This window comes from Pygocentrus nattereri, chromosome 4 (assembly GCF_015220715.1).
Source record: "Pygocentrus nattereri isolate fPygNat1 chromosome 4, fPygNat1.pri, whole genome shotgun sequence".
NCBI lineage: Eukaryota > Metazoa > Chordata > Actinopteri > Characiformes > Serrasalmidae > Pygocentrus > Pygocentrus nattereri.
This window is the reverse complement of record NC_051214.1, coordinates 38,485,402-38,510,374: the sequence shown is the minus strand read 5'-3', so window position 1 is coordinate 38,510,374 and position 24,973 is coordinate 38,485,402. Positions and strand designations below refer to the sequence as shown.

Here is a 24,973-nt window from a genome sequence, read left to right as displayed (position 1 = left end):
CACCCTTACTATCTCCAGACTTTTTATTTTACTGTTGTTTTAAAACATTAGGTTATAAAAAGGTACAAATATGTGCTTGTAAAAAAAAACTTATTTAAGGTCCACAATTGAATCTTAAACCATACTGGAACATTTACTTTGTATCTTAATGAATGAAAAATGTACCTGCACAGAACCTTTATTTCTAACAGTGCATAAACAAGGTCCCTGATATCAGCACAAAAAGTAATAGGCTGAATTAATTTCATTCAAAGCCTTCAACATCATCTTCTACATCAGTAAAATCACCCCCTGTTGTCTGTAAGTTTGCTTGTGGCAGTAACTGCTCTGATGTCATCCACTGTGTTTGTGTGGAAATGATGAATCATTAGAATCGGTTTTTTTCAGTGATTCTTCACAACAAACATCTTCCCGTTAATGAGCTCCTCTGACTTCGACCAAACATGGGAGTCCTCAGAGAGCTCCGCGGAGGCGCCCCTCGAGCCTTTCTGGCCCTTTAGCCCCTCTATAAACACGCAGCGCGCGCGCAGCATCTCTCAAGCATGAGCGCGGGCCGGGACGCAGGCAACTCAAGCGCGAGCTTCATTCCGCTTTCGGTGGACTTCTCTCACTCTGAAGATTACGTCATCTACGCCTTCCACCTCGCCTTCGCCACGTGCGTGTCCGTTCTCGCCGGCTCTGTGCTCGCGGGCATCCTGAGAACCAGAGCTCTGCGCGCGCAGAACAGGTTCGTTTTCATGGTGAACACGAGCATCAGCGACACTCTGACGGGGGTCTGCGTCTATTATCTGGGCCTTTTCGATGTCCAGGAGGGCTACCCGTCCAGAAACGGGACCTTCCACATACTGCCCTCGCTGCTGGGGGTGAACATCCTCACGTTCATGTTTGCCCAGTTTGACCGTTACTGCGCCGTGTGCCATCCCTTCTTCTATGGCCGCTACATTTCCAGATCAGTGGTCACTGGGGTGTGCGTCTACTGCTGGTTCCACATTTACGCGCAGCTGCTCGCGTCCAACGTGGTGCCAGTGGGCATGGCTGCCAAAATATACGCCTTCAGCATAGCCAGCCTGCAGGCCATAGTGCTGACCAAAGTGGTCCTGACTGTCAAACTATACGTGGTCGCTAATTTCCAGCTGAAGCGCGAGCCGCCAGGGCCCGATAAAGAGGTAAAGAAGGAGTCGTTGCGCATCATCATCGTGGTGGTCATCACCTTTCTGATCCTGTGGTTGCCGTCCTTCGTCAACATCATCGTGAAGCAGGTCAGCAGGTACGGTCTGGTGTTCAGGAACGAAGCCACCAACGCCTTCGCCCTCATGGCGCGTATGAACGCGCTCAGCACGCCCGCGCTCTACCTGTGGGGCAGCCCGGCGTTACGCGCAGCGGTGTGGCGCGTGGGCTGGGGCAAAGTGCTGCCAGAGTGGACGAGGTAGAGCGCAGTTCGAAGATGAACACAGTGCATGAACAACACGCCCACATACGCAGTCACAGAGTCCATACATTCTCCACTGTATGAGTCCATATAATGTCAATAAAGGTGAGGCATGTACTCGTTCATATGTCTCCATCATTTCCCAATGAATACAGACAGATGGATATCAGCAGTTATTGCCATAAGCGAGTAAACAGACACGGCTGTGTTTGTGTTGAGGCAACGTTTTATATTCATGTGGAAATGATGGGCAAACAAATTCAATGCGTCACCTTGTCCCACAATGCCCCCCCCCCCTCTCTTTCTCTCTCTCCCTCTCTCCATTTCTTATTCACAGAATTGCTAAAATATTGAATAAAACATTGAAAAATACTTTTTGGTGAATAGTTTGTAATATTTAGCTAAACTGATTAATTAATTATATACAAAATAAAAACTGTTTACATGGCAAGTGATTCCAAATGCTTGAACAGTAATTTATATTGACAAGTTCAGTAAATTCAAAATATAACAAAATGCCTCTCTCTCGCTCTCTGTCTCTCTCTCTCTCTCTCTCTCTCTCTCTCTCTGTCTCTCTCTCTCTCTCCCACTCTCTCTCTCTCTCTCTCGCTCTCTGTCTCTCTCTCTCTCTCTCTCTCTCTCTCACTCACTGTAGGACTGAGGAGAAATAGACTGCAGTCATGCCAATCCTCAGGAAATAACCAAATAGTAACTCCTGCATTGCCAACCTTTGAAAATCATTACTACAGTGTCTTAAGGCGTATCTGACCTCTGAAGTGACCTCTTTGAGATGTGGTATGTTTGTACCTTGTTTGGCGGGGCACAGGTTGTTGGCTGCTGGCATGTAAATATTTGGATTCTAACTGAGATGTGAACTGGATTTTGTGCATATAACTTTAAAATAAATAAGTAAAAATCATTCAATCGTTTTTTTTTTTCTCCATTTCATTACACAGATGAGGCTTGTTGGTTAAAAGACTGCAGTTCCTTTGCAGGTCACAAACAAAAAGCCTTTTCAAGAAGGTTCTATACAGAACCATCTACAGCACATTCTCCATCAATCTTGAGACCCTTTTCACAATGCAAAGAACCTTTAATTAAGTAAACAGTTCTGTGAGTGTTTATGGCTGTATATAGAACCATTTCCTTTACTAAAAAAACAGTGAAGAACCATCATTTTAGGTGTGTACATTTAAGTCAGTCAGCATTTGGTGCAGCTTTTGGTGCCTTTTACCTTTTATTCAGTCAGTTTAAACAATGTCTTCTCTTTGCCACATGGGGGCGATAAAGACAAGGACATTAGTGGTGGAGACCAGACAGCCACTGTGCAGATACCTTTAAGTGGTTATGACAAATGATTAGATATTATTTAGTTAGAATCAGGTGCCCTGCTCCTGGCGATAGTCCACCTGTCACAAGATCAGGTCATAGATTGTTGATTTTGATGTGTGTCACTGTTTTAACTTAATCGTTCACAAAAATCTCTTCAAGGAAGTCCTGGGCTTACAGTTATCATCCAAAACCTAGTTTCACTAATCATTCCTTCATTACATTCAATCAGGTGCTGCTGCTGGAACTGAATAAATCTATGTGATGGCTGGAGAGCAGGGAGAAGTCAGGATTGAAACCTATGTTCTTCTAACTGTATTCCAATAACCAAGCTAGTAATAACTTTAAAAAGAAAATGTTCCCCCAGACTTTTTTTCTTCTACATGAAATCATTACCTGATGTTTGAGACACTGTTTTATGATAGTTTTGAGATATGGTTTTGGATTTAAACACAATTTTGATGGAGAGATACATGCATGGTGTTGCAATATAAAATAGTACCTCATAAAATGTATATTTTTGGATTACCAAAACATGTAGGTTCACTGGTGGTTTTGGATAAAATATTCATATCTGAATCATGGACACTGCAACCTCTGGTTCTTATCACCACCACTGTGAAAAAAATTCAAGTGCATATGTTTCTCTACAAAGACCATTTCATCTCAAAATACATGTTTACATCTCAACAAGTCAATCATGCAGAACTTTTACAAAGCAGTGGAATTTTTCTTTAAAGTCAGGGTCAGGTTTCATAGTTTGCCTTAGGAATAATTATCAAAGTCTGACTCCCGAGGTATCTCCAAAGGACAATTGGTGCATGTAAGGATGTAGGTAAAAGACTTTTTGCTGTGCTGGGATTGGTGTAGGTGGCCCAGAGGGTGTTCCATTAAATCCTGCGAGTAAGTGGATTACGCTGGGGGTCAGAGTGAAGCTCGGAGGGAAGTCACTGCTCCTAGTACGTCTCTGTTCTCAACTGAACTTTACTGAGAATGACCGTTATAAAAACAGATATGAAATAATCCAAAAGTCAAATTTGTGGACTTAAGGCCAGCAAAGAGCAAAGTTAACATTGCCGAAGCAAAGGTAAGCATGCTTTTCTTATGAATGAGAGATTATGCACTCGACCTGTGTTAATTCCTATTGGGTCATCCTCTGTTTCACCTAGTTTCTCTCAGATCTGCAGTGGTAACAAAATGCTTTTATGTATGATGTAATGCCACAACAAGCAGATCAGCTATGAGTTTTAAAGGTCATTTATAGCTTGATTTCTTTAATTATATTCTGCAGAGGAAGTGCAGATGTTACAGGAATAATAGGCAGCACTAAAATTCAGAACACAGATTCATATTGAAATGTTTGTGCTAAGTGTGAAATCAGTCAGTATAGCATTTAGCAACATTTCTATTGTTAACTAGGCTTATATACATAGAAATATACATAGAAATATATATAAGCCAAATGCCTTCATTCTCAGGTCTAATGATGTATAGATCTAGGCTTTTAGTAGTTATTTATTAAGTTGACTGATGGAAGTCTAGATAACACTTTCTCAGTGCTTTTACTCTTGTGTCTACCTCCATTGTGGTTTTAGTACCTGCTGTCTCATGCAACTTCACCCCGTGTAAAAATACCCCAACTAAGCTGCTTATGAAGCCCTCTAGAAAATAGTCTCTCTTGTCTCCCTACTCCCTTCCCTTCACCTTGATGACCATATTCCCACCCTTTCCCCGTAGACCCCCTGTCCTGACAAGGTGTTTTTCATCATATCTGGCATCAATAATCACTTTAGCAGTCCAAAATGGCGGTGTTAAAGGTGACATTCACAAAGACCAATCGGGACAAGCTGGCCCAAGTACTGTGGGTGCTGAACTGGGTTTCCGTGATAACGGGCATCATCCTGTTCAGTCTGGGCCTCTTCTTGAAGGTGGAGATCCAAAAGAGACGTGAACTCATGTCTGATGAGATCCACTCAGTGCCCAACATGCTCATTGCTGTGGGCCTGGTTGCCTGTGGCATCAACTTCCTGGGAGGCAAAATCTGCTACGAATGCGTGGACATGGTAAAGTTCCTGCGATGGAAGCTGCTACTGCTGCCCTACATCATATGTACTTTTTTCTTCACCTTCTGCATCCTGGTGGGGGCTCTGATGTGCTATACTATGCGCAACAATCTAGAGGAGTCACTTTTCCTGGGCCTGCGGGACGCCATGCGCTACTACAAGGACACGGACACGCCGGGCCGCTGCTACATCAAGCGCACTGTCGACCTGCTGCAAATCCAGTTCCAGTGCTGTGGCAATGATGGCTACAGAGACTGGTTCCAAATCCAGTGGATCAGTCAACGCTACCTGGATGTGTCCAGCAACGAGGTGGTGAAGTAAGTAGAGCTGAGACCCTTTATAGACCTGTGTAGAACTCAGAGACCACCCTTCATCAAAAGCACCACTTTTGCTTCACGTCTGAAAAAAATAAATAAAATAAATCCACATCCTCCCACCATGAGAAGACAATTATGAGTCTGAAAGGATGTGTAGCTGTTAAGAAGCCATAAGAAAGAAAATGAATTTGTACACTTGCACTAGAACACCAAAACAGGGGATGCCTGAGATGTTTAGTAAGGTTTTATGGACTGATTAGTCTAAATTTTTGATTACTATATATCGTTACTGTCAGAACATTTTTTTTTCAGTTTTTGACATAATTTGAAAATACCTGTTATTCTTTACATTGTATGTAAATTTCATGACAAATGTCCCAAAAAGAAATTACCAAAAATTACTTTGAAAAAACTCTGGTTCCATTGACTTACATTAGAAGTATGAGGTTTTGTTCTGACAATACACACATGTGTGTATATATATATATATATATATATATATATACACACACACACACACACACACACACACAAAACAACAAAAGGTGGTCTCTGAGTTTTGCACAGCAGCACAGTATTGTATATACTTCCAGTGCATATCCAAATATACCTCAAATCTAAACACAAACAGAATAGCTCATTCTGAACTGGTATAAGCACTTTAACCCAGAGTGTTTAACCCTGCTCCTAACTCCCTACAGAGCGTAGATGACTATCATGTAGGTGAATCTTCAAAGCCAAGTCTGAGCTCCCCAACTTTAACTTTTTAGGTGTATCTCAATGTAATCTACATCGGAGGATGAATGAGATGGTCCTGGAGTGCCCTCTGCCTTCCACACTTACATGTTTTCCCCTCTTCTAACACACTTCATCAAAGTAATTGGTAAATTAATACACCCATCCTGAGATAAAGGGCCCATATTCTGCCTTTTTCTTGTTTTTATCATTAATTTTTGCATGATCATTTTGCAGCCTTTCTTTATCTCTTAGAATTACACAAAAATGATAATTTATGCAAATAATTTCTGGTCTGATTGGCTGCCGCCTGTTTTAAACGTTGATGATAACTTCATTGTAAATGAGCAGGGCTAAAGTGGTGTGGACTGAACAGGTAGATATACGTAAATGTGATATAATGGCTGTTCTGCAGCTTAGTTTTCAGGAACTGAATGGACTTTGGAGTGCATGGTACATTTTAAAATTTAAAGAAGATTTACATGAAAAAATGAGGAAAATTCAGTCCAAAATATGGACCTTTAAATCAGGTTTGTTAGAGCAAGAAAACAAACCTGAGACCCCAATATGGGAATTTCAGGCTTATCACATATCTAATATTTGTACATATGTGTCCATATATGTCCATGCTAAGGCTGATACCAATGATACATAAAGATTTATAAAATGTAGAAACAAGTGAATAAACCCAAAATAGCACACAGAAAATTAATACTTACAGTGTTACAAATGCAGCAAAATGCCGACATTTTTGCATAGTAACCCAATATCACCTAAACATTCTGCTCTTCTGAAGTTAATAAATATATCAGCAAAAATCCATTTAAAATATTGATTGAATCTACATAACTATCTGATATGATTCTGATATTATTGTGCATCCCTAAGAAACACAATTTGCACCACTGGGGTGGTACAGGACCAGGTCTAGAGATCAATGTTCTATTCCATCTAACCGTCTAACCAAATAATCACCCATCATGTTTTTATCGCTGTCCTCAGTCGCCTGCGAAGCAATGTGGAGGGGAAGTATCTTATGGATGGAGTGCCCTTCAGCTGTTGCAACCTGTACTCTCCGAGGCCTTGCATCCAGCAACAAATCACCAACAACTCTGCTCACTACAATTATGACTATCAGACAGAGGAGCTAAACCTGAACCAGAAGGGCTGCAGACAAGCGCTGCTGGAGTATTATACCCAGATCATGCAGTCCATCGGCCTAATCGTGCTCATCATCTGGCTCTTTGAGGTCTGTGTCATATCAATTATTTAACATTCAATAACCATGAATCGTTTGAGAGAAAAGTCTTTGAATGCTAATTCTTACTCAAACTGTTAAGAGTAATAGATCTGCTGAACATCCAGGCTTCCATTCCTCTCTCCTATATGTTCTTTTTTCCAAGTTGGTACTGAATAATACGCCTTTAGGATGTGGATATTTAGGTTTAAGGAGTCAATAAATTATTTTTATTTAGAGCTTTTTTATTTTATTTAGGGAAGGGATTTAAAGTCCAACCATTGTTAAAAATGTTCTTCTAGATATTGCACGCAATTACACAGTTAGACCAGAGAGGGCTCCAAATCCCCAAAATATACATAGTGCAGCTTTAAACAACCATTAAAGAAAAGGGACTCTTACAAGCATGTACAGTGATACCATTTCTTACATAATTGATAGACAGATGCATAATTACTGAGGGGACACATAACCACCATATTCTCAAATCGTCAGTAATTATGTGTCCCATAATCAAACAATATGCATTAATAATATTACTTTTGTTTTTTACTTTATTTTATGAATGGAGATTTGGACCAAATTGTATCCTCCTGCTCTTGTGCTCATTCTTCATTCTGTTCTATCCTTAATCTGCAGCTCTCTGTACTGACGGGGGTGAGGTACCTACAGACCTCCATGGAGAATGTGCTAAGATTAGGAGATCCTGACTCTGAGTCTGATGGCTGGCTTCTAGAGAACAGCATTGCTGAGACAGCCCGTTACAACTTCAACATCATCAAGAGCCTGGGCAAGTGCTACCAGGTAGATGATGACCCCAACATCGATGTACCAAGCACCAGTCAGCAAGCTCAAGTGAATGTACCCACTCGGCAAATCCCTTTGGCCAGCTAGCTCCAGACAGAACTGAACCAAAACACTGGGCAACTTGAGACCCTTTCAATGAACCACGGCAGCCTCTGGGATGGCAGATAAAGCTCTGCTTCGCAACCGTAAACTTGGGGTGCATAAACTGTGCTGAGCACAAAGAGATGAAGATACAATCTACAGTGCTATTTGTAGGAGTGTGCACTCGTTGGTCTTTCAGAGAGGTTCAGTAAATGGGAGAAAAAGTGATCTCAGTCTAAAAGCCACCGAGTGCCATACAAAAACGCTGGCAAGATGGTTTAGACAAACCATTAAGAAAGGAGTACGTGAAATGATTGGTGTGTACTCAACACACATTTGTGCAGACAACTTCAACTGCCTTTACCTCTTAGTAAACAGAAGGTGACTGTACTTATAGAAAGGACAGAATGCATGTGAAATCTAGTACTATTTTAACAAGGCTGGAAATTTTGGGATGTTGGCACAACATCAATCAGATGGTCATTATGGCTGCTGATGGATGTTATGGTAGCTGGTGCCTCTGTGCTGCATGGAATGTACTTGATTCAAATGTGTATGGAAGAGCATGACAAAAATTAACACAGGGTCAAGATGAAACATAGATATTTTATGTAGTTAACCACCATTCCAGGAGAACATGCTTTTAGTCAGGTTCTCATATTCCCATGGCAACATCATCTGTGAATTTTGACAGTGACCGGACAGATATTTCTCACGATGCACCCAGAAGTTTTTTTCATTGGAAATGTTTTTTCACCTACTAATCTGTTAGTGTCAGTCACAGAAGTCACACCATTGTTATTTTATTTGCCTTCTTGGTGACTGTAGCACCATTTTGAATGTTGTAAACAACTTAGAGTAAGAATTAGCCAGTCTTAAGCACAGCCATCACAAGGTGGGTTAGTTTTAACACAGTGTTTCCCCTAAGCTGCCCAAAATAAACAAGTAAAGAAGTCCATCGATATACACACCCATCCAAATAACAGACACTTTTTAGTGTCTGAACTGGCCACTTCATCTAATACAATCAACCCAGTCTTTGCACTCACAAATTGTTCGTTGACATTAGTTGTTGGAAACAAAGTTAAAAGTTCATCTGTAGCAGAGGTGTGCAGGCTATATGCATAAAAAATTATTTATTTCTCTCAAATACTGTTATTACTAATAGTTAACACTATACTAACACTATTAATACTGCTAATACTACTACTAAATTATTAAGCAAAAACCATAAGTGTCAGTCTGTACTCCCCTGTGTCATTTCCACATGAATGTTATCTTTCAGTTTACTTACTTTGGCAATATGTGTGTTGATGGGAATATTTAGTTCATGTAAAATTGAATATACACATTTGAATCAAGTAAATTCAGTGCAGCACTTTGTCTTCAATTTCTGGGGCAACATTTTCCTTCATGGTGGTATCCAAAACAAACTCAACAAAATAAATAAATAAATAAATAAATAAAATAAAAATGAATATACAGTGCCTTTTTTTTACTAAGGAATAACAACAATGTGCTCTTCCAATGACCACAGCACTGTCTTCCAGAGGTTTTCTAATTTATCATGATGGGATTTATCATGCTCATGTGCAAGAAGAAAAGACTTCTTACAGAATGCATTTATAGTACACTGCAAAGAGCTAGCCGGCTTGCATGCTGCTGTTTGTGCAATTAGATTTGGAGTTATGAAAAACTTTTCAGGCATTGTTAGCCAGAGTAGCTCTTTTCAACTTTACTTTTTTAAGGTAGACCTGGACTGATTGCAGCTCTGGAGAACATAGTATTGCTTATGCTATCATACAGTGTCTGTCCTAAGAAACTGTTTCACATAGACTGAAAGCTTGGATTGCCCTTTATATCCCTTCATGCTGGCTCTAATAAATCACTTAAAAAATCACTTCAAACGTTCATAAATGCATCATTTGTCAAAACTGTTATTCGTTTCCTCTGTAAACGTATTTTTAAGAAACACGATTTTGATAATATCTCCGTCATCAAAGGCAAGACAGAGTTAAAAGGGGATTTCCACTGATTCAATGATGTAAACAAATAAATGCACCATTCTAGAGAAACTCGTGGTGATTGGAATCAGATGGCTTGAGAGTTTAATGCATACAAAAGCTCCCTCACAAAAAGTTTTTACATGAAATCATTATGAATAGGAGGCCTGATGCATGAGCCATTGTTTTCTGATAGTCTTTGTGGTGGAGAGGTACACGCAGGGTGTTGTGAGGCAAACTAGTGGGCAAAGAAAACCAGATTTAACTTCACATTTTGCACCAAACCACTGTGAATGACCTCGTTTACATCTAAAGGCAGAAATGTAAAAAATGATGTGATTCTTAGATAGTTAAGGGGTCCATATTTCAGAGAAAAATGAAATGCTCTTACTTTTTCAAAAACAATAAACTGCATCTAAACGTAAAGGTGTTTTTTTGGGGGGGGGGGTCTGACAATCAATAAATAAATCAATGAGTCAATCATGTCATTTAAATAATCAGTAAATCAATCAACCAATCAATCAAATGACCAATTAATTCATTAATATAGCAAGTTCGCCACTGAATTAGTCTTCCTATTTTCTGTTGCATGTGGTTGACTTTTGAGCGTGGGCCACAGAAGTTAATCCTTGAAGTAAGGAGATTGCTCCTCATTTAGCCACATATCCGTCACACAGCAGGCATCCTATTACAGGTCTAGACTTCTTTTGGCTTGTATAGCGAGAAGTAGAAGGCAGATGACCCTCAGTTAGGTCTAACCTGTATGTATAAACAAAATCCTCAGAAATAAGTCCTACAGCACAGACAGGATAACATATTCCTGAAACTGGCTAACAAGCAATGGCAGCAGCCTGCAAACAATACTGAATGTGCTCTCAATGTGCTGGAAGAGTGGAGGTTTGAGAGGACGGTGCAGTGCAGAAAATCTCCCTCCTAAACGACCAAGTAGGTAGGCTTGTTAAAATTTGTTTCTAGGCATTTGGCTGTCATATAGAAAATATGTGCAAAAGTTTGCAGACGTCTAAAATCAAGAGGTGTCAATAGGGAGGTTGTACCCATCTGCTAACAGCCTCTAGGAAGGATATTAGAGTAACAGTGAACTATTGCCATTTTGTGGTGCTGCTACATTTCTCCACCTTAAGCCCTATGGACTATACCTAGTTATTAACAATCAACAACGTGCTTCAGTTATTCATTTATTTCTGATATTAGTAAGTCTAACCTGTGTAAACTCGTGGGGGACACTGAGCTGAGTTTTTTCTTACCTTTATGGACCTAAGTGGTCCTATTTTACAATATTCCTCACCTTTTTAGATAACATGCTTTGGCTTGAACTCTCATTCGGTATTTGCTGGTTGCCATGTTGTGGGCGGTCCACTCCAGAGGCCACTCCGTGGACACGCCCCCTGTTAAAAAGCGCTGAAAATTAGAAGCAAAAAAAGCATTTCAGAAGCAAAAGAGCGATTCAAGCAGAAATGTATCGGAAAAATCAGCAAAAAGCCAAAATTGTCAAAATGAGTAATACATTTATATTACAACGAGAGAAAATGAGTAATAATCTTTTTGAAAAATTAAGTAAGTAAGTGATACTTTTTTTTTTAAATCCCACAAACGGGGAAATTCCACCTCCGCATTTAACCCATCCATGAAGTGAAACACCACATACACACTAGTGAACACACACTAGGGGGCAGTGAGCATACTTGCCCGGAGCGGTGGGCAGCCCTATCCACGGCGCCCGGGGAGCAGTTGGGCGTTAGGTGTCTTGCTCAAGGAAAACTCAGTCATGGACTGTCGGCACTGGGAATCAAACCGGCAACCTTCCGGTCACAAGGCCAGGTCCCTAACCTCCGGCAACCGACTGCCAAAGTTTAACTCTCGTTATTAGCATTTGCCAAATATTTTGCCTGTGGATTTTATTATTTTATTTGAAACTTTTGGCACAAAATTAACTCCATATCTTGATCTTGGAATTAAGTGTCATTAATAATCGAACGAGACCGAAATAGATACTTCATCATATTGTGTTATACAGGTATATATATGGCTAATGGTTTATTCATATTCTCCTCACTGATGTAACTCGAACAAGTGGACGTCAAAAACGACGCCGCTCCAACGTCCAACTTTCCACTTCTGAGCCAAGCTGAAGGCAGTATTATATCACTGACCGAGTCCCTACATAGTGAACTGCACAGACTTTACTAGATAGGGCGTAGGGAGAAAGCAGTAAAGCATTTAGAACACAGCACTGGTCCGGTACCGACGTGAAACGCCAGTGTTTTCTTATTACCTTCGGGAATATGATTGGCTAGTAGTGGTATGTCCTGCACTGTAATTGGGTAGTAGTTCTACAAGCCCCGCCTCCTGTGCTACAATTGGCTAACAGACTAACAACCGAGCCATTCGTAGCTGCGAAGGCGGAGCTAGTGAGAAAACAGTGGGGGAAAAATACATAACGCTCACTGAGCTGGTCTTCTTTCTCGACCTGCAGACGTCATTGTTAACTGATACACTTAAAATTAGCTAAACCGGAATCAAGTGTTCCTGTCGTATCGATAAATCGTGAGTAGATAATGACGTGTGACTTGTTTTCTTTTTGTGTAACGTAATGGTCATTCAGACGACGGATGACGCTGATGGCTGTTAGCTTACATGTAGACTGATATTAGAGGCCTGTCACTGTTTATGAACCACGTAATAATTTTCACATTAAAGGGTTGATATAGACTGTCATACGCGGTGAATTATAACAGATGACGTCCAGGCCTATAATAATAACGGTGCGCTTATATATGGCAGACCTCACTGATACTGTAATCGTAAGGAGGCACCAAACATTCTTTTCGACAAGAATTTACAAATGTGAAAATCTGCAATGATGCGTTTTTCACCCGCTATAATAATAATAATAATAATAATAATAATGAGTTTATTACAAAGTGCTGGATCATTATTATTATTATTACATCAGTTGTCATTGTTATTGTTTATCAGTCAACCTTCTTATTAAAATTCTGCTCATGTATTCAGGCCGAGTGTTCAGCTAACAGTCCCTTTGTTTATCTACATTCTGCACTTTGGTTTTGTAAACAATGAGATGGACCTCATACTATCTGATGTCTCGTGTGCAGCTGTTATGATCAGCATTTAGCTTTGTGTTCTAATGTGTTTTAGAGTGGCTGAAGAAATAGTTCACCCGGGTCAAAAAAAGATGAGACACATTGTCCTTTATAATTCCAGTACAGCCATTCCCTGGAATGCAGTTTACCCCATGATGTTACAGACCTTAATCTGAAGTTTCTCTAACTAGGGTAGCATGTAATAAGAGCAGTCATGCTCTATGAATAAATAAGTTCTGCTCTAGTGTTCAGAGTATGTGGCAGTTAAATTGGAACAGGACACTTGTTCAGTGTTTCCTTTGTAAAGCGATATTTATACCATGAGATTAGGGAGAAAGCTGCTTTCGGCCTTTTTTGAGTATATCATGTACAGTGAGGTTCAAAACGGTTTGGAGCACCTTGTTGTTATGACTGTGTTCCATCGTTTTAGATTGAAGTGACTACCTATGAGTTATACACTCACCATCCACTTTACAAGAAACACCTACCTTGTAGGAGTGTAATAATGACAATGATAACAATAATAACAATTGTTATTAATAATAATAACAATAAATAACAATAATAACAAATAATAACAATACAAAACAATTGTTTTGTATTGGTCAGTACTCAGGTAACAAACAATATATTCAACAGAGAGATTATATCGCAAGAAATATAATAAAAATATATAAGCAAGGCCACAATGAGAGTAGATTCGCTTTCCTCTTAAAATATTACTTTGTCTTTAATACAAAATCAAAATGGGGCAATGCAGTCCTAACCATATATTAGCTCTGTGCTAATATATTAAGTCATGACTTGGGCATTATTACAACCCCAATTCCAATATTCCATACAGAATATGATGATTTGCAAATCCTTTTCAACCTATATTCAATTGAATTCACTACAAAGACAAGATATTTAATATTCAAACAGCTAAACTTTATTGTTTTTTGCAAATATTCACTCATTTTGAATTTGATGCCTGCCAGATGTTCCAAAGAAGTTTTGACAGGGGCATGTTTACCTGTGTTACATCACCTTTCCTTTTAACAACATTCAATAAGCATTTGGGAACTGAGGACACTAATTGTTGGAGCTTTGTAGGTGGAATTATTTCCCATTCTTGCTTGATGTACAACTTCAGTTGCTCAGCAGTCCAGGGTCTCAGTTGTCGTATTTTGCGCTTCATAATGCGCCACACATTTTCAATGGGAGACAGGTCTGGACTGCAGGCAGGCCAGTCTAGTACCCACACTCTTTTACTATGAAGCCACGCTGTTGTAACACGTGCAGAATGTGGCTTGGCATTGTCTTGCTGAAATAAGCAGGGATGTCCCTGAAAAAGACGTTGCTTGGATGGCAGCATATGTTGCTCCAAAACCTGTATGTACCTTTCAGCATTAATGGTGCCTTCAAAGATGTGCAACTTACCCATTCCTTGGGCTCTAACAGACCCCCATACCATCAGAGGTGCTGGCTTTTGAACTTTGTGCTGATAACAATCCAGACAGTCCTTTTCATCTTTGGCCCGGAGGACAGGACGTCCATGATTTCCAAAAACAATTTTAAATGTGGACTCATCAGACCACAGGACACTTTTCCACTTTGCGTCAGTCCATTTCAGATGAGCTCGGGCCCAGAGAAGCCGGCGGCGTTTCTGGGTGTTGTTGATATATGGCTTTCGCTTTGCATGGCAGAGTTTTAACTTGCACTTGTAGATGGAGCGACGAACTGTGTTCACTGACAGGGGTTTTCTGAAGTGTTCCTGAGCCCATGTGGTTAATATCCATTACAGAATGATGTCAGAATTTTAATGCACTGAGGGGTCAAAGGTCATGGGCATTCAATGTTGGTTTTCTGCCTTGCCACTTACTTGCAGAGATTTCTCCAGATTCTCTGAATCTTTTGATGATATTATGGACTGTAGATGATGAAATCCCTAAATTCCTTGCAATTGCATGTTGAGAAACATTGTTCTTAAACTGTTGGACTATTTGCTCACGCAGTTGTTCCCAAAGTGGTGAACCTCGCTCCATCCTTGCTTGTGAATGACTGAGCCTTTCAGGGATGCTCCCTTTATACCCAACCATGACACTCACCTGTTTCCAATTAACCTGTTCACCTGTGGAATGTTCTGACAGGTTTTTTTGAACATTCCTCAGCTTTCCCAGTCTTTTGTTGCCCCTGTCCCAACTTCTTTGGAACGTGTTGCAGGCACCAAATTCAAAATGAGTGAGTAAGTTGCAAAAAACAATAAAGTTTATCTTTTTGAACATTAAATATCTTCTCTTTGTAGTGTATTCAATTGAATATATGTTGAAAAGGATTTGCAAATCATCGCATTCTGTTTTTATGTTCTACACAACGTCCCAACTTCATTGGAATTGGGGTTGTACAATATCCTGTAGTTTTTTAATATAGAATCCTCGAACAAACTGAAAATGGAAACATTGGCATATTAACAAAAGGCACATTTTCAGGCACACTTATTTTAGCAGTTTTAAAAAATGTATCTAATAATTTTTAGCATTGAGTTGTGAATTTTGCAAATTGTTACAAAATGCTACCTTGTACTTCTACTCAGTGGTTCTCATTTATTAACAGTGCGCTATATCTTAGTACACCTCCTTATGTCTACTCTCACTGTTCACTTGAGCTGCTGGAGTTTGTGTTCACTCTGTGTCCACTCTGTCCGACACACCTACCTTGTTGGTCCACCTCATAGATGTGAAGTCAGAAACAGTTGCTCATCTCTTGCTGCACAGTTTGTGTTGGTCATCCTCTAGTCCTGTATTAGTATAGGAGGCTGCCTATAGGACACAGTTGGCTGAATATTTTTGGTTGGTGGACTGTTCTCAGTCCAAATGTGACACTGAAGTGTTGAAAAACTCCAGCAGCACTGCTGTGTCTGATCCACTCATACCAGTGCAACACACACTAACACACCACCACCACATCAGTGTTACTGCAGTGCTGGGAATGATCCACCACCCAAATAATACCTTATCTGTGTTGGTCCTGGGGGGTTTTGATCATTGGTGAATGTGTAGAACTACAAAGTGCATCTATATGGTAAGTCTGACCACAGGACTACTGTTGACCAGATATTATTTGAGTGTGGGTGGTGCTAGTACGGGTGTATCAGGAACTGCAGTGTTTCAAGGTTTGTACATAGGTTGAGAGTGGTCCACCACCCAGCCATGAGCACTATGGATGGGCTACAGTATCTAACCCTACTAGATCAGGGTGAAGTTAGGGGTTTATAACAAAATGGCCAGTGAGTGTGGATGAATTCTCTGCTTTCTTTCAGGCATATTTAATGAATAATGTTGTTGAACCATTTGCAAAACTGTAGTATTCTAAGCTTGCTGTATGTTGACATCAGTGTCCTTCATTTTTGCAACTTTTGTTAACAGGAGCATGGAAATGGGCATCTTCTCCGTCTTCATCAAAATACTGCTCCTTGTTGCCAGTGTCCATGGCCAGACACCAAACACCGACATCCAAGAACTGGCAGGCCGGACTGCGGAATTTGCCACAGCATTGTACCGCAAAATTGCCAGCAGCAGTGATGACAATGTTGCCATCTGCCCCCTAGCAGCCACTCTAGGACTGGCGTCCTTGGCTGCTGGTGCTGGGGGGGATACAAGCAGGGAGCTGCTGCAAGGCCTAGGCCTGGCCCCTATGGAGAAAGACAGCGAGCCAGACAAAATCCCACTGCTGCTCCAGCAGCTCAGAGAAATGACATCCCAGACTGTGGCTACAGGCCTCTTCACCAGCCAGCAGGTCCAGGCTGAATCCAGCTTCAGCAGTCAGGTCAAGAAGTTCTATGACACTGATGTACAAAGTGTGGACTTTGCTAATGCTCAGGCTGCCAAAGTGAACATCAACAACTTTGTTACGAGTGCAACAGCGAACAAGGTCAGGGAGGTGGTTGACATTGTGGATCCTCAAAGCCAACTGATGCTGATCAGTGCTGCATACTTTACAGGTAAGAACTCCCTCAAATAGTTGGCCTCCTAAAGTGCAGTGAGATAGATGTCAAGGGCCTGTGGAATGAACTGTTAGACTGAAGAAATTTTCATACATAAATTGCTATTTGCATCTGCAGTGTATGATTTTATTTACCAGGCACAATCATTTTGATGTTTTTCCCTCTGCTTAAAAAAGAACTGAATTCTAGTTGAACTGAAACCAGAAATAACAGAAGACATTACGCAGTTGCTAAATTCAGTCAGTAAACATTTAAAATAGGTTTTTTTTTTTTTTGTAGATTTATTTTTTTATTCAGGTAAAATATACAGATGAAATGTATGATGTTGCTTTGATGATGTCCAGGTGTACAGATTTTGCTTTGATTGGTTGAAAAGGCCATTCATAACCAGTACTTATTTTTATGATTCAGAATACAAAAAAGATAGAAAATGACACAGAAGCCTGAACAACTAAATATAATGTCATTTCTTTTAGTGTTCAGTGTGTTCACACGTTCCCCATATTATTGCTTCCATTCTTTTCAGGAGACTTGTTTACAGTTTTTCAAAGAAATCTGCAGGGATAATGTCTCACACCTCCAAAGTTCAGTCATAGAAGTTAGTTGCACTTTCTGCTTTTCACAATCCAAATCATCCCAAACACCCCCATTGATGTTAAGGATTCTGGACTGGAGAGTCTGTTCTTCTAAGAACATCAGCAGCTTCTATGTTTGATTTACATTTTTCCTTCTTTTTTGTCTATTTGCATTTCTCACTTGGAGCTTCTTGACAGTTGCACATCCTTTCAGATCCAGTGTTGAGTTGTCTTGAGGAGGGAGGAACAGTTGAGGATTTTGTAAAAGTTCATCTCAAAGATGAAAGCTTTAAGTGCTGTTTATCTGATGGTGACAGTTTTGGTGTTGTATTAGGTTTTACACGGTTGTACGGATGGGACCTGTATTGTTAGTGTAAATGGTGATAGTTTTTGCTTTGTATAGGCATATTTCACATTTATTCAATTCAACAACTGCTCATCTACTTCAATTGTGAGTTTCAATTCAATTCAATTAAAGTTTTTTTGTATAGCGCTTTCTACAACAATGTTGTCACAAAGCAGATTTACAGAAGTTTGAAAACACACAGTTACAACATATATCCCCCAGTGAGCAAGCCAGAGGCAACAGTGGCAAGGAAAAACTCCCTCAATCTGGAGGAAGAAACCTTGGGAGGAACCAAGACTCACAAGGGGAGACCCATCCTCCTCTGGTCAAACAGTGTTTATAATTTAATAAGCTAAATAACAAATAGAAGCTAAGAGGATCTCTGTTTGAAGACTGGAAGTAAAGCTTTAGAAACTGCACTGGTAGAGGCCGTTTCTGACTGAGGCGGTTTCTGACTGAGTCTTTATGAAAAGTGGTAGTGAGCTAAAACGGTCCCATCCCATCTCAATGCTGGTACATCTGAATGGCACAGTGATGTAATTGAGGGTGTTGCAGTTGGCACAAATGAACAGGAGAGCAGGTTGGTGATGGTGAGATGGAGGCCCTGATGATCAGTCTTCAGCAGGATGGGAGGGCAGTCATTATCACAGGAAGAGTAAAAGTTTCAGGTCAACTGGATTTCATTTCTATTCTAATAACAGGCAGACACACAACACATTGTCTCTGGTAATGAACGGCATAATAAATGTGTGGCAGACAGAAATTGCTGAAGTATTCCTTTAAGTACAAAGCTCACAAAACTACTTTTCTGCTGCTTTTGCACAAAGCCTATCAAGCACAATCTATAACACTTTCTCTGCTTTACTTTACCAGGAAAATGGCAACTCCTCTTCAATGCCAACTTCACCCAGCAAGAGCGTTTCTTTGTTAATAAGTACCACATTGTCCAGGTGCCCATGATGTTCCGTTCAGATAAATACTACCTGGCCTACGATCCGACTCTAAAGGTGGGCATTCTGAAGCTGCCATGCATGGATGGCAATGCCATGCTTGTCCTTCTGCCAGATGAAGATGTGGATTACACCTTCATTGATGAAGCCCTGACAAATGAAGTGTTCCTCAGATGGGTCTTGAAGCTAAAGAAGACGTGAGTCATTGCCTATTTAGATATGATACATTTTTCACATTGCTTATTATTTAAACAGAGCAGCTTTTACTAACTGAATGCTTTTATAAAAGTAATAATTTTATCTAGAATTAGACAGTAAAAGTAAACAAGATGTTCTTATGTCCATAACTGCCACAAGTTAATGTCTTTTGAAATAAACTCTCAACAGGAAGTTGGAGGTCCAGTTGCCCAAGTTTTTCCTAGAGCAGACCACTGCACTGAAGCAAAGCCTTCCCAGTCTGGGCATTACCAAAATCTTTGAGAGCGGCGCAGACCTGTCTGGCATCAGCAGCTCCCCAGGCCTGAAGCTCTCCGAGGTAGGATATGTTCATTTTTGATCATTACGAAAGATGGCGGTGGGTGGTGTCACCTAGAATCTGGAGAACAACAAAACAATGCTCGGCAGTGCTGTCGTATCGAGTGGATCTGCTGTTTAAAAAGTCACCTCTGTTCAGTGTGCAGTGCTCTATTGTTGGATTTTTATGAGAAATATTGAACCAGTGGGTGATCTACATAAGTTATGAGCACATTGGCCCAATGTTCTCCAACAAACACTAACAAACTCAAACATTTGGTTGGTGTGCCACACATGTGTCTGACTGTAGGGAGTCTCTAGAATAGAGGTGTTCAAATCTAGACCTTGAATCCAGTATGACACTAGATGGCTTATCAGTTCATCAGTACTTCAGTTTCTACCAGTCATTACAAAACCCAGGACCGGAAACTGGATTTAAGGTCTGGAATTTCTGTTCACTGATATTTAAAAAAAAATAACATTCACACTGTTCTAATGATGTGCTATTTACACTGTTTTGGAATGTTTTCATCATTTACTGACAAGCTAAACAAACCATTTACACTTCTAGAACATTTGCTAGAACAGCTTCTTACAGTATTCCAGAACACTAGCCTTCATTGCCTTCACGGACAAGCCAAACAAACCATTCCCACTGCTCTAGAATGTTTTCCCTAAGCGTGTCACAGTTATTACCTAATTGGCTAATCGCAAATGGTCAGTTAATTGAGATGACACAAGCTGTCATTTTCCACAGTCATTAGACTTCACAACCATGTAACAATGCGACAAACAAAATGTGAATCGAGTTTGTTGGGTTGAGGTAAATGAATGTAATTAAAAGAAAGAGATAAGTGCATTAATTGGGACACTTTGAGGCTTAGAAAAACAAAACATTTTGACATGGTGCTCTAAAATGCTTAGAGCGCAGTGCTGAGTATAGTCGTTTATTTATGTTTATTTGTTAGCTATGTAGCTAATTGTAAAATTTTTAGCATGTATGCTAGCTCATGAAGAACGCGTAGCTTTGCCTAACTTTGCAATTGGTTGTGACTGTAGACATGAGTGTTAACATGCGCACAGCATTGATTCATTGGTACAACCAGCGTTGTAATCTAACTAAATATAGTAATTCTAAGTAAATATAGCTAGCAAGTAAGGTGGCTAATCAGCCACATTTGCCACATTTAGCTTGTTTTTTAATAGTTTTAATGAAAGAGATTGAATAGTTACAATGAACAAGAAAACAACAATTAAATCTTTTTAAAAATGTAACCTTTAATCACAATTATTTGTATGACAATTAACGTTAGCTAAAATTTCAAGTTCTGGAAAGTTCACACTGTTATAGAATGTTTCTCCCTTCACTGTGAAGCCAAATGAACTATTCACTTTGGTCTAGACTGTTTTCCCCCATTCACTGTTGTAGAGTGCAGTCCCCCATTCAAAGTGTTCTAGAATATTGTCTTTAGGACTGTGTATTGGCAAGAATGTGGCAAGACAATACGTATCATGATACAGGGGTTACAATTCAATATACTGCAGTAGCCCGCAATACTGTGAGACAATATATTGCGATTATTTTAAATCTATTTTAGGAAAACTATTATATTATAAAAACACACCACCATATATAAAATCTGGCTAAAAGAATTGGTTTTAAAACAACACAAAATAAATCAGTGTCTGTCATAAATCTTTGAAAGTAAAGTGTTAATTAAAAATCGATACTGTGTTTTTGAGAAGTGATACAGTATCACAAAATATAATATTGCGATAATCAAGTGTATCACAATTTTCTTACACCCGTCTTTCCTTCACACTGTTTTAAAATGTTCTCCCAATGGTGCTAGGGTGTTCTTTGATTATGACAATTAATTTGGCCTGTCAGTACATATTCTGTACCAGTAAAAGCCAACTCACAACATCAGAATATTGGTGATTGTTGGGTAATGTTAAGTTGGTGTGTTTTACGGACATACTATATTATTGCATGTTACATACACAAATCTAAAATATCACAATGCTATTTTGTTTATAGTAACAAATAACCTAAATGTATGTGGTTAAAAGTGTATACACAAATGTAAACATACAATATAGCTGGGAAAATATAAGCAGCAAGCAAATGTGAATGTCACAGAAAAAAATAGCTAATTGTGTGGCAAGTAGAAAATGGTGGTTATCATAGTATCAGTATGCATTTAGGAATGCCCTTGTTCTTCCAGGTGCTCCATAAGGTCTCGGTGGAAATAGATGAAAAAGGGGGATCAGCTGTCCCAGTTTCAGACAGTCCCTTCATGGACACTCTTCCTCCAAGGCTCACCTTCAACAGGCCCTTCCTCTTCCTCATCTACCATGAAGCCACCAAAACCTTGCTACACATGGGCCGTGTGGTTGACCCCACTAAGAAATAGTCACATGTGAGAAACTACTAACCACATGTTTATGTCCTAATGTTCATCAAAGACACATCTTGAGTTTGCAGTCTGAGACACAATTGACATACCCTTACCATCTTCTGTACCTAACTTAATACATACTATACAAAAGCTTAGGTCCGTATGTTCTACTTTTAACTGCAATATAAATATTATAATGTTTAAATACTGTATGAGGTTAACTGCACATGTTGATAAATGGCACTGGTTTGCTTTATGTCTTTTTGTTTACTCAGCCAGCCTACCTTTATGCATAACCCTCGTTTGCTTGTGTTTATGCTAATCTTAACCTTGTACAGGCATTTCAACACTCTACGCTTGTACAGACAGTCCTCAAAAAGTGTTATGTTCAACATGGTCTTTATTGATTAGGTTCTGAAGGATTGGCGTGAATCACTCAGGTGCTGTGATGCACCAGGCACAATGTCACTGGATGGAGAGTCCCAGAACTCTTAAAGGTGGCGCTCAGTCATAAAAATACATACTGCGTCTTTTTTCATAACCATTTGGAAAATATAAAACAAAGAGATTTTGCAAAGCATGCTATAATACAAGAAACAAAAAATGAACCAATAAATTAAATACATCATATTACTCCTCCACTCTTGTTTTGATAAATGGTGCAAATTTTAATGTGGAATAAGGCAGAGATGGATCAATGTTTACTTTCATTGACGTGAGAAAAATCCTGGGGCCCCTTTCCTCCTCCACAGCCTGAGCAAGGGAGTTCAGCTGATTCTGCTACAGAGGAGGAACGGGCAATGGGTAGATGACATTTCTCCAGGATGGATACAGAGCGCCATCCTGTCTTTCCTCAAGCTCCATGGCAGGGGGCGGGGGTCACTTCACAACAGCCACTATGCCTAAGTCCTCTCAGTTGAGTGTCTGTCACTCCCTCCCAGACTGCATGCCGAAAGAATTGGACTTCCTTTGTCTAAGGGACGAAAAAAAAAAAGCCTTTCAGACAGTCGATTCACTCTACACTAGTGCACAGTCCAATGATCATAATCAACATACAATGCAGGTCAAAAGTTTAGATACAATAACTCATAGAATGTTTTTCCTTATAGTAACGTGGAGCGACGTGGAGGCAGACGCATACGCGGAGAAAAGCAAGATTTATTATTACAAATCCAAAATCAGGGTCGAGACAGTCCAGGGTCATAGAGCCAACACATAGAGAATGGGGAACAGACATAACACATCAAACATATCCAACAAAGACCAACAACAACAACAAGGGGCAAACACACAGCTTAAATAGCACAAGGATGACGACGGACAGGTGAAAAACAGGTGGAAACAATGAAGGGGCGGAGTGACGAAACAAGGGGGCTGGACTGGGAATATAAACACAACAAATGCACGTGGAAGATCAAAACAACACGAACACATGGACAGGACTGGGAGGGGCCAATCGTGACACTTATTAGTAGCCTATGATTTCACTCATTTTAGAATAACAGTGAAGACATCAAACTATGCACAGACCATTAAAATCAGTCTTTTATTTTAGATTTGTCAGTATTTGCATTCATCAGTAGCCTGTTTTTGCCATTCTTTTCATTCAACCAGCTTCATGAGCCACCTGGAATGCTTTTCCAACAGTTTTAAAGAAGTTTGTCTAAATGCATTCAGAACAAGCCCCGACCACTGATGACACATGAACCAGCTGAGCTTTTAATCTGATCCACCAAACGCCAGTACTAGAAGTGCTGCTATCACCAATTAGACTGATCTCAGAATGTACAACGCTCTTCTGAAAATGTGAAAACAAACAGTCACACCTACATGGTAAGTTTTCTGGACTGTGTGTCTTTGCTGCCGTTGCTCCGATGATCTACAGAGCTGCTTGTGTTGCTGCGGATCAAGACAGGCATGGAGGAGGTAGAGGGAGTTGGAGACAATGAAGAGGATGAGGAGGCCACGTTGAAATGATGGGATCGTAGGGCATCATCTAGGAGACAGTTTTGAAATATGAAAAGACCTAGGTGATGTAAGAACTGCTTATAGAGAGATACTATTAGAGTGTTTTCTGAGAAATCCTGATGCTACTATCTTCTAATTCATAAACAGTTTTCAAACCTTAATGGATTTCAGATAAACAGTTGTGTCTTTGTCTGTTCCACAGTAATTAAATTCATTGCTCAGGCACTAGAATGCTAATATATTTGTATGATAATATATGACTATGAATGAAACACTCAAATGTTTTCAAGTCTAAATGATGGAAGTTACATTTTAGGAAAAAAATGGTTATTTACCATTCATTGGTATTATGGAGCTCTTCCCTGATCCAGGACAACTTCCTGATTCCTTCACTTTTCTAAAAAAAAAAAACAATTAGTGTTAGACATGAATATAAAATGCAAGACTGCATTAGTCTTGTAATGATTTTAATCAAGTCTGACATTGTTTGTTTAATTAGTCATATTCTAGTAGTAGGCTTAACACAGAATCAATTAACAGGGTTAATATATAGAGGTTCCGTGGTTAAAATATTTTGAGAGCGCCCAGCATGCAAACTGAACACTGCAAACAAACTACTGATTATATATAATATTTTAAAAGGGGAACATTGCACTGCCACTTTTTATCGTGGCATAACTCGAACATTAAGATGTAAACAAAGTAATTCAGAGCATTTTGACGTGAAACAGTGCAGTGCAGAGTAACTTATTGACTCTGATTTCTTTGTAATGGTGGTGATATAACAATTACATTTACTATCCAAAGCAATTAGTGAACCTACAGGTGCCTTATGAGTTTTTAGATGTTATGATGATGATGGTAAATAGTGGCAAATCTGAAAACATACATTTTCTTTTGAGAATGCTTTGCTTCACAACACCCTACATGTATCTCTCTGCCATAAATGGATTTACAAAAATACATTTTCTTAAGACTATCATAAAAAAGTGTCTCAGATATCAGGCAGCACAATCATAACCATTACACGTAATAACTGACTGTGAGGCACTTTTTAGAGACAGCACACTTTGAACATCTGAATACCATCAAAACCACTGTGAACAATTCT

The 24,973-nt window shown here is 39.7% G+C and overlaps 4 protein-coding genes across 11 annotated transcripts in view; 3 read left to right on the top strand and 1 right to left on the bottom strand.

The window, feature by feature from the left end:
- Window positions 1-261: 261 nt before the first annotated feature.
- On the top strand, window positions 262-1,430 carry LOC108424419 (trace amine-associated receptor 7e). The gene has a single exon (XM_017692459.2). The coding sequence runs from the start codon at window positions 543-545 to the stop codon at window positions 1,428-1,430; it is 888 nt and encodes a 295-aa protein (XP_017547948.1). The 5' UTR covers window positions 262-542.
- A 2,261-nt stretch (window positions 1,431-3,691) lies between these two features.
- On the top strand, window positions 3,692-9,898 carry prph2lb (peripherin 2-like b). 4 transcript variants are annotated; one of them, XM_017692605.1, is made up of 4 exons: window positions 3,692-3,845; window positions 4,552-5,138; window positions 6,876-7,122; window positions 7,750-9,898. In XM_017692605.1, exons 2-4 carry the CDS (start codon window positions 4,561-4,563, stop codon window positions 8,002-8,004), a joined length of 1,080 nt encoding a protein of 359 aa, XP_017548094.1. In that variant the 5' UTR covers window positions 3,692-3,845; window positions 4,552-4,560; the 3' UTR covers window positions 8,005-9,898. The 4 variants fall into 4 exon arrangements, with proteins under 4 accessions (XP_017548094.1, XP_017548095.1, XP_017548092.1 ...); XM_017692606.1 differs by having other exon boundaries at window positions 4,496-5,138; XM_017692603.1 differs by having other exon boundaries at window positions 4,354-5,138.
- Window positions 9,899-12,415: 2,517 nt separating this feature from the next.
- serpina10a (serpin peptidase inhibitor, clade A (alpha-1 antiproteinase, antitrypsin), member 10a) lies at window positions 12,416-22,524 on the top strand. Its single transcript, XM_017692611.2, has 5 exons — window positions 12,416-12,566; window positions 16,531-17,105; window positions 18,903-19,176; window positions 19,367-19,514; window positions 21,721-22,524. The coding sequence occupies exons 2-5, from the start codon at window positions 16,535-16,537 to the stop codon at window positions 21,907-21,909; spliced, it is 1,182 nt and encodes a 393-aa protein (XP_017548100.1). The 5' UTR covers window positions 12,416-12,566; window positions 16,531-16,534; the 3' UTR covers window positions 21,910-22,524.
- The window catches only part of ppp4r4 (protein phosphatase 4, regulatory subunit 4), a 29,887-nt gene continuing 27,190 nt past the window's right edge, over window positions 22,277-24,973 (bottom strand). For all 5 annotated transcript variants that reach the window (XM_017692608.2, XM_017692607.2, XM_017692610.2 and 2 more), the window contains 3 exons: window positions 24,198-24,259; window positions 23,725-23,890; window positions 22,277-22,867 (listed from right to left, as the gene is read on the bottom strand). In XM_017692608.2, coding sequence (XP_017548097.1) covers window positions 22,822-22,867; window positions 23,725-23,890; window positions 24,198-24,259 — 274 coding nt within the window. In that variant the 3' untranslated portion in view covers window positions 22,277-22,821. The remainder of the gene's footprint in view (window positions 22,868-23,724; window positions 23,891-24,197; window positions 24,260-24,973) is intronic.

What these genes read in the sequence shown, in the direction of transcription:
- serpina10a (XM_017692611.2), top strand. Translation starts at nt 16,535, where the DNA reads ATGGAAATGGGCATCTTCTCCGTCTTCATCAAAATACTGCTCCTTGTT. An exon ending in CAGTGCTGCATACTTTACAG is followed by an intron (nt 17,106 to 18,902) that starts GTAAGAACTCCC and finishes TTACTTTACCAG; the next exon opens with GAAAATGGCAACTCCTCTTC. An exon ending in CAGGCCTGAAGCTCTCCGAG is followed by an intron (nt 19,515 to 21,720) that starts GTAGGATATGTT and finishes TTGTTCTTCCAG; the next exon opens with GTGCTCCATAAGGTCTCGGT.
- prph2lb (XM_017692605.1), top strand. Translation starts at nt 4,561, where the DNA reads ATGGCGGTGTTAAAGGTGACATTCACAAAGACCAATCGGGACAAGCTG. An exon ending in TCCAGCAACGAGGTGGTGAA is followed by an intron (nt 5,139 to 6,875) that starts GTAAGTAGAGCT and finishes CGCTGTCCTCAG; the next exon opens with TCGCCTGCGAAGCAATGTGG. An exon ending in TCATCATCTGGCTCTTTGAG is followed by an intron (nt 7,123 to 7,749) that starts GTCTGTGTCATA and finishes CTTAATCTGCAG; the next exon opens with CTCTCTGTACTGACGGGGGT.
- LOC108424419 (XM_017692459.2), top strand. Translation starts at nt 543, where the DNA reads ATGAGCGCGGGCCGGGACGCAGGCAACTCAAGCGCGAGCTTCATTCCG.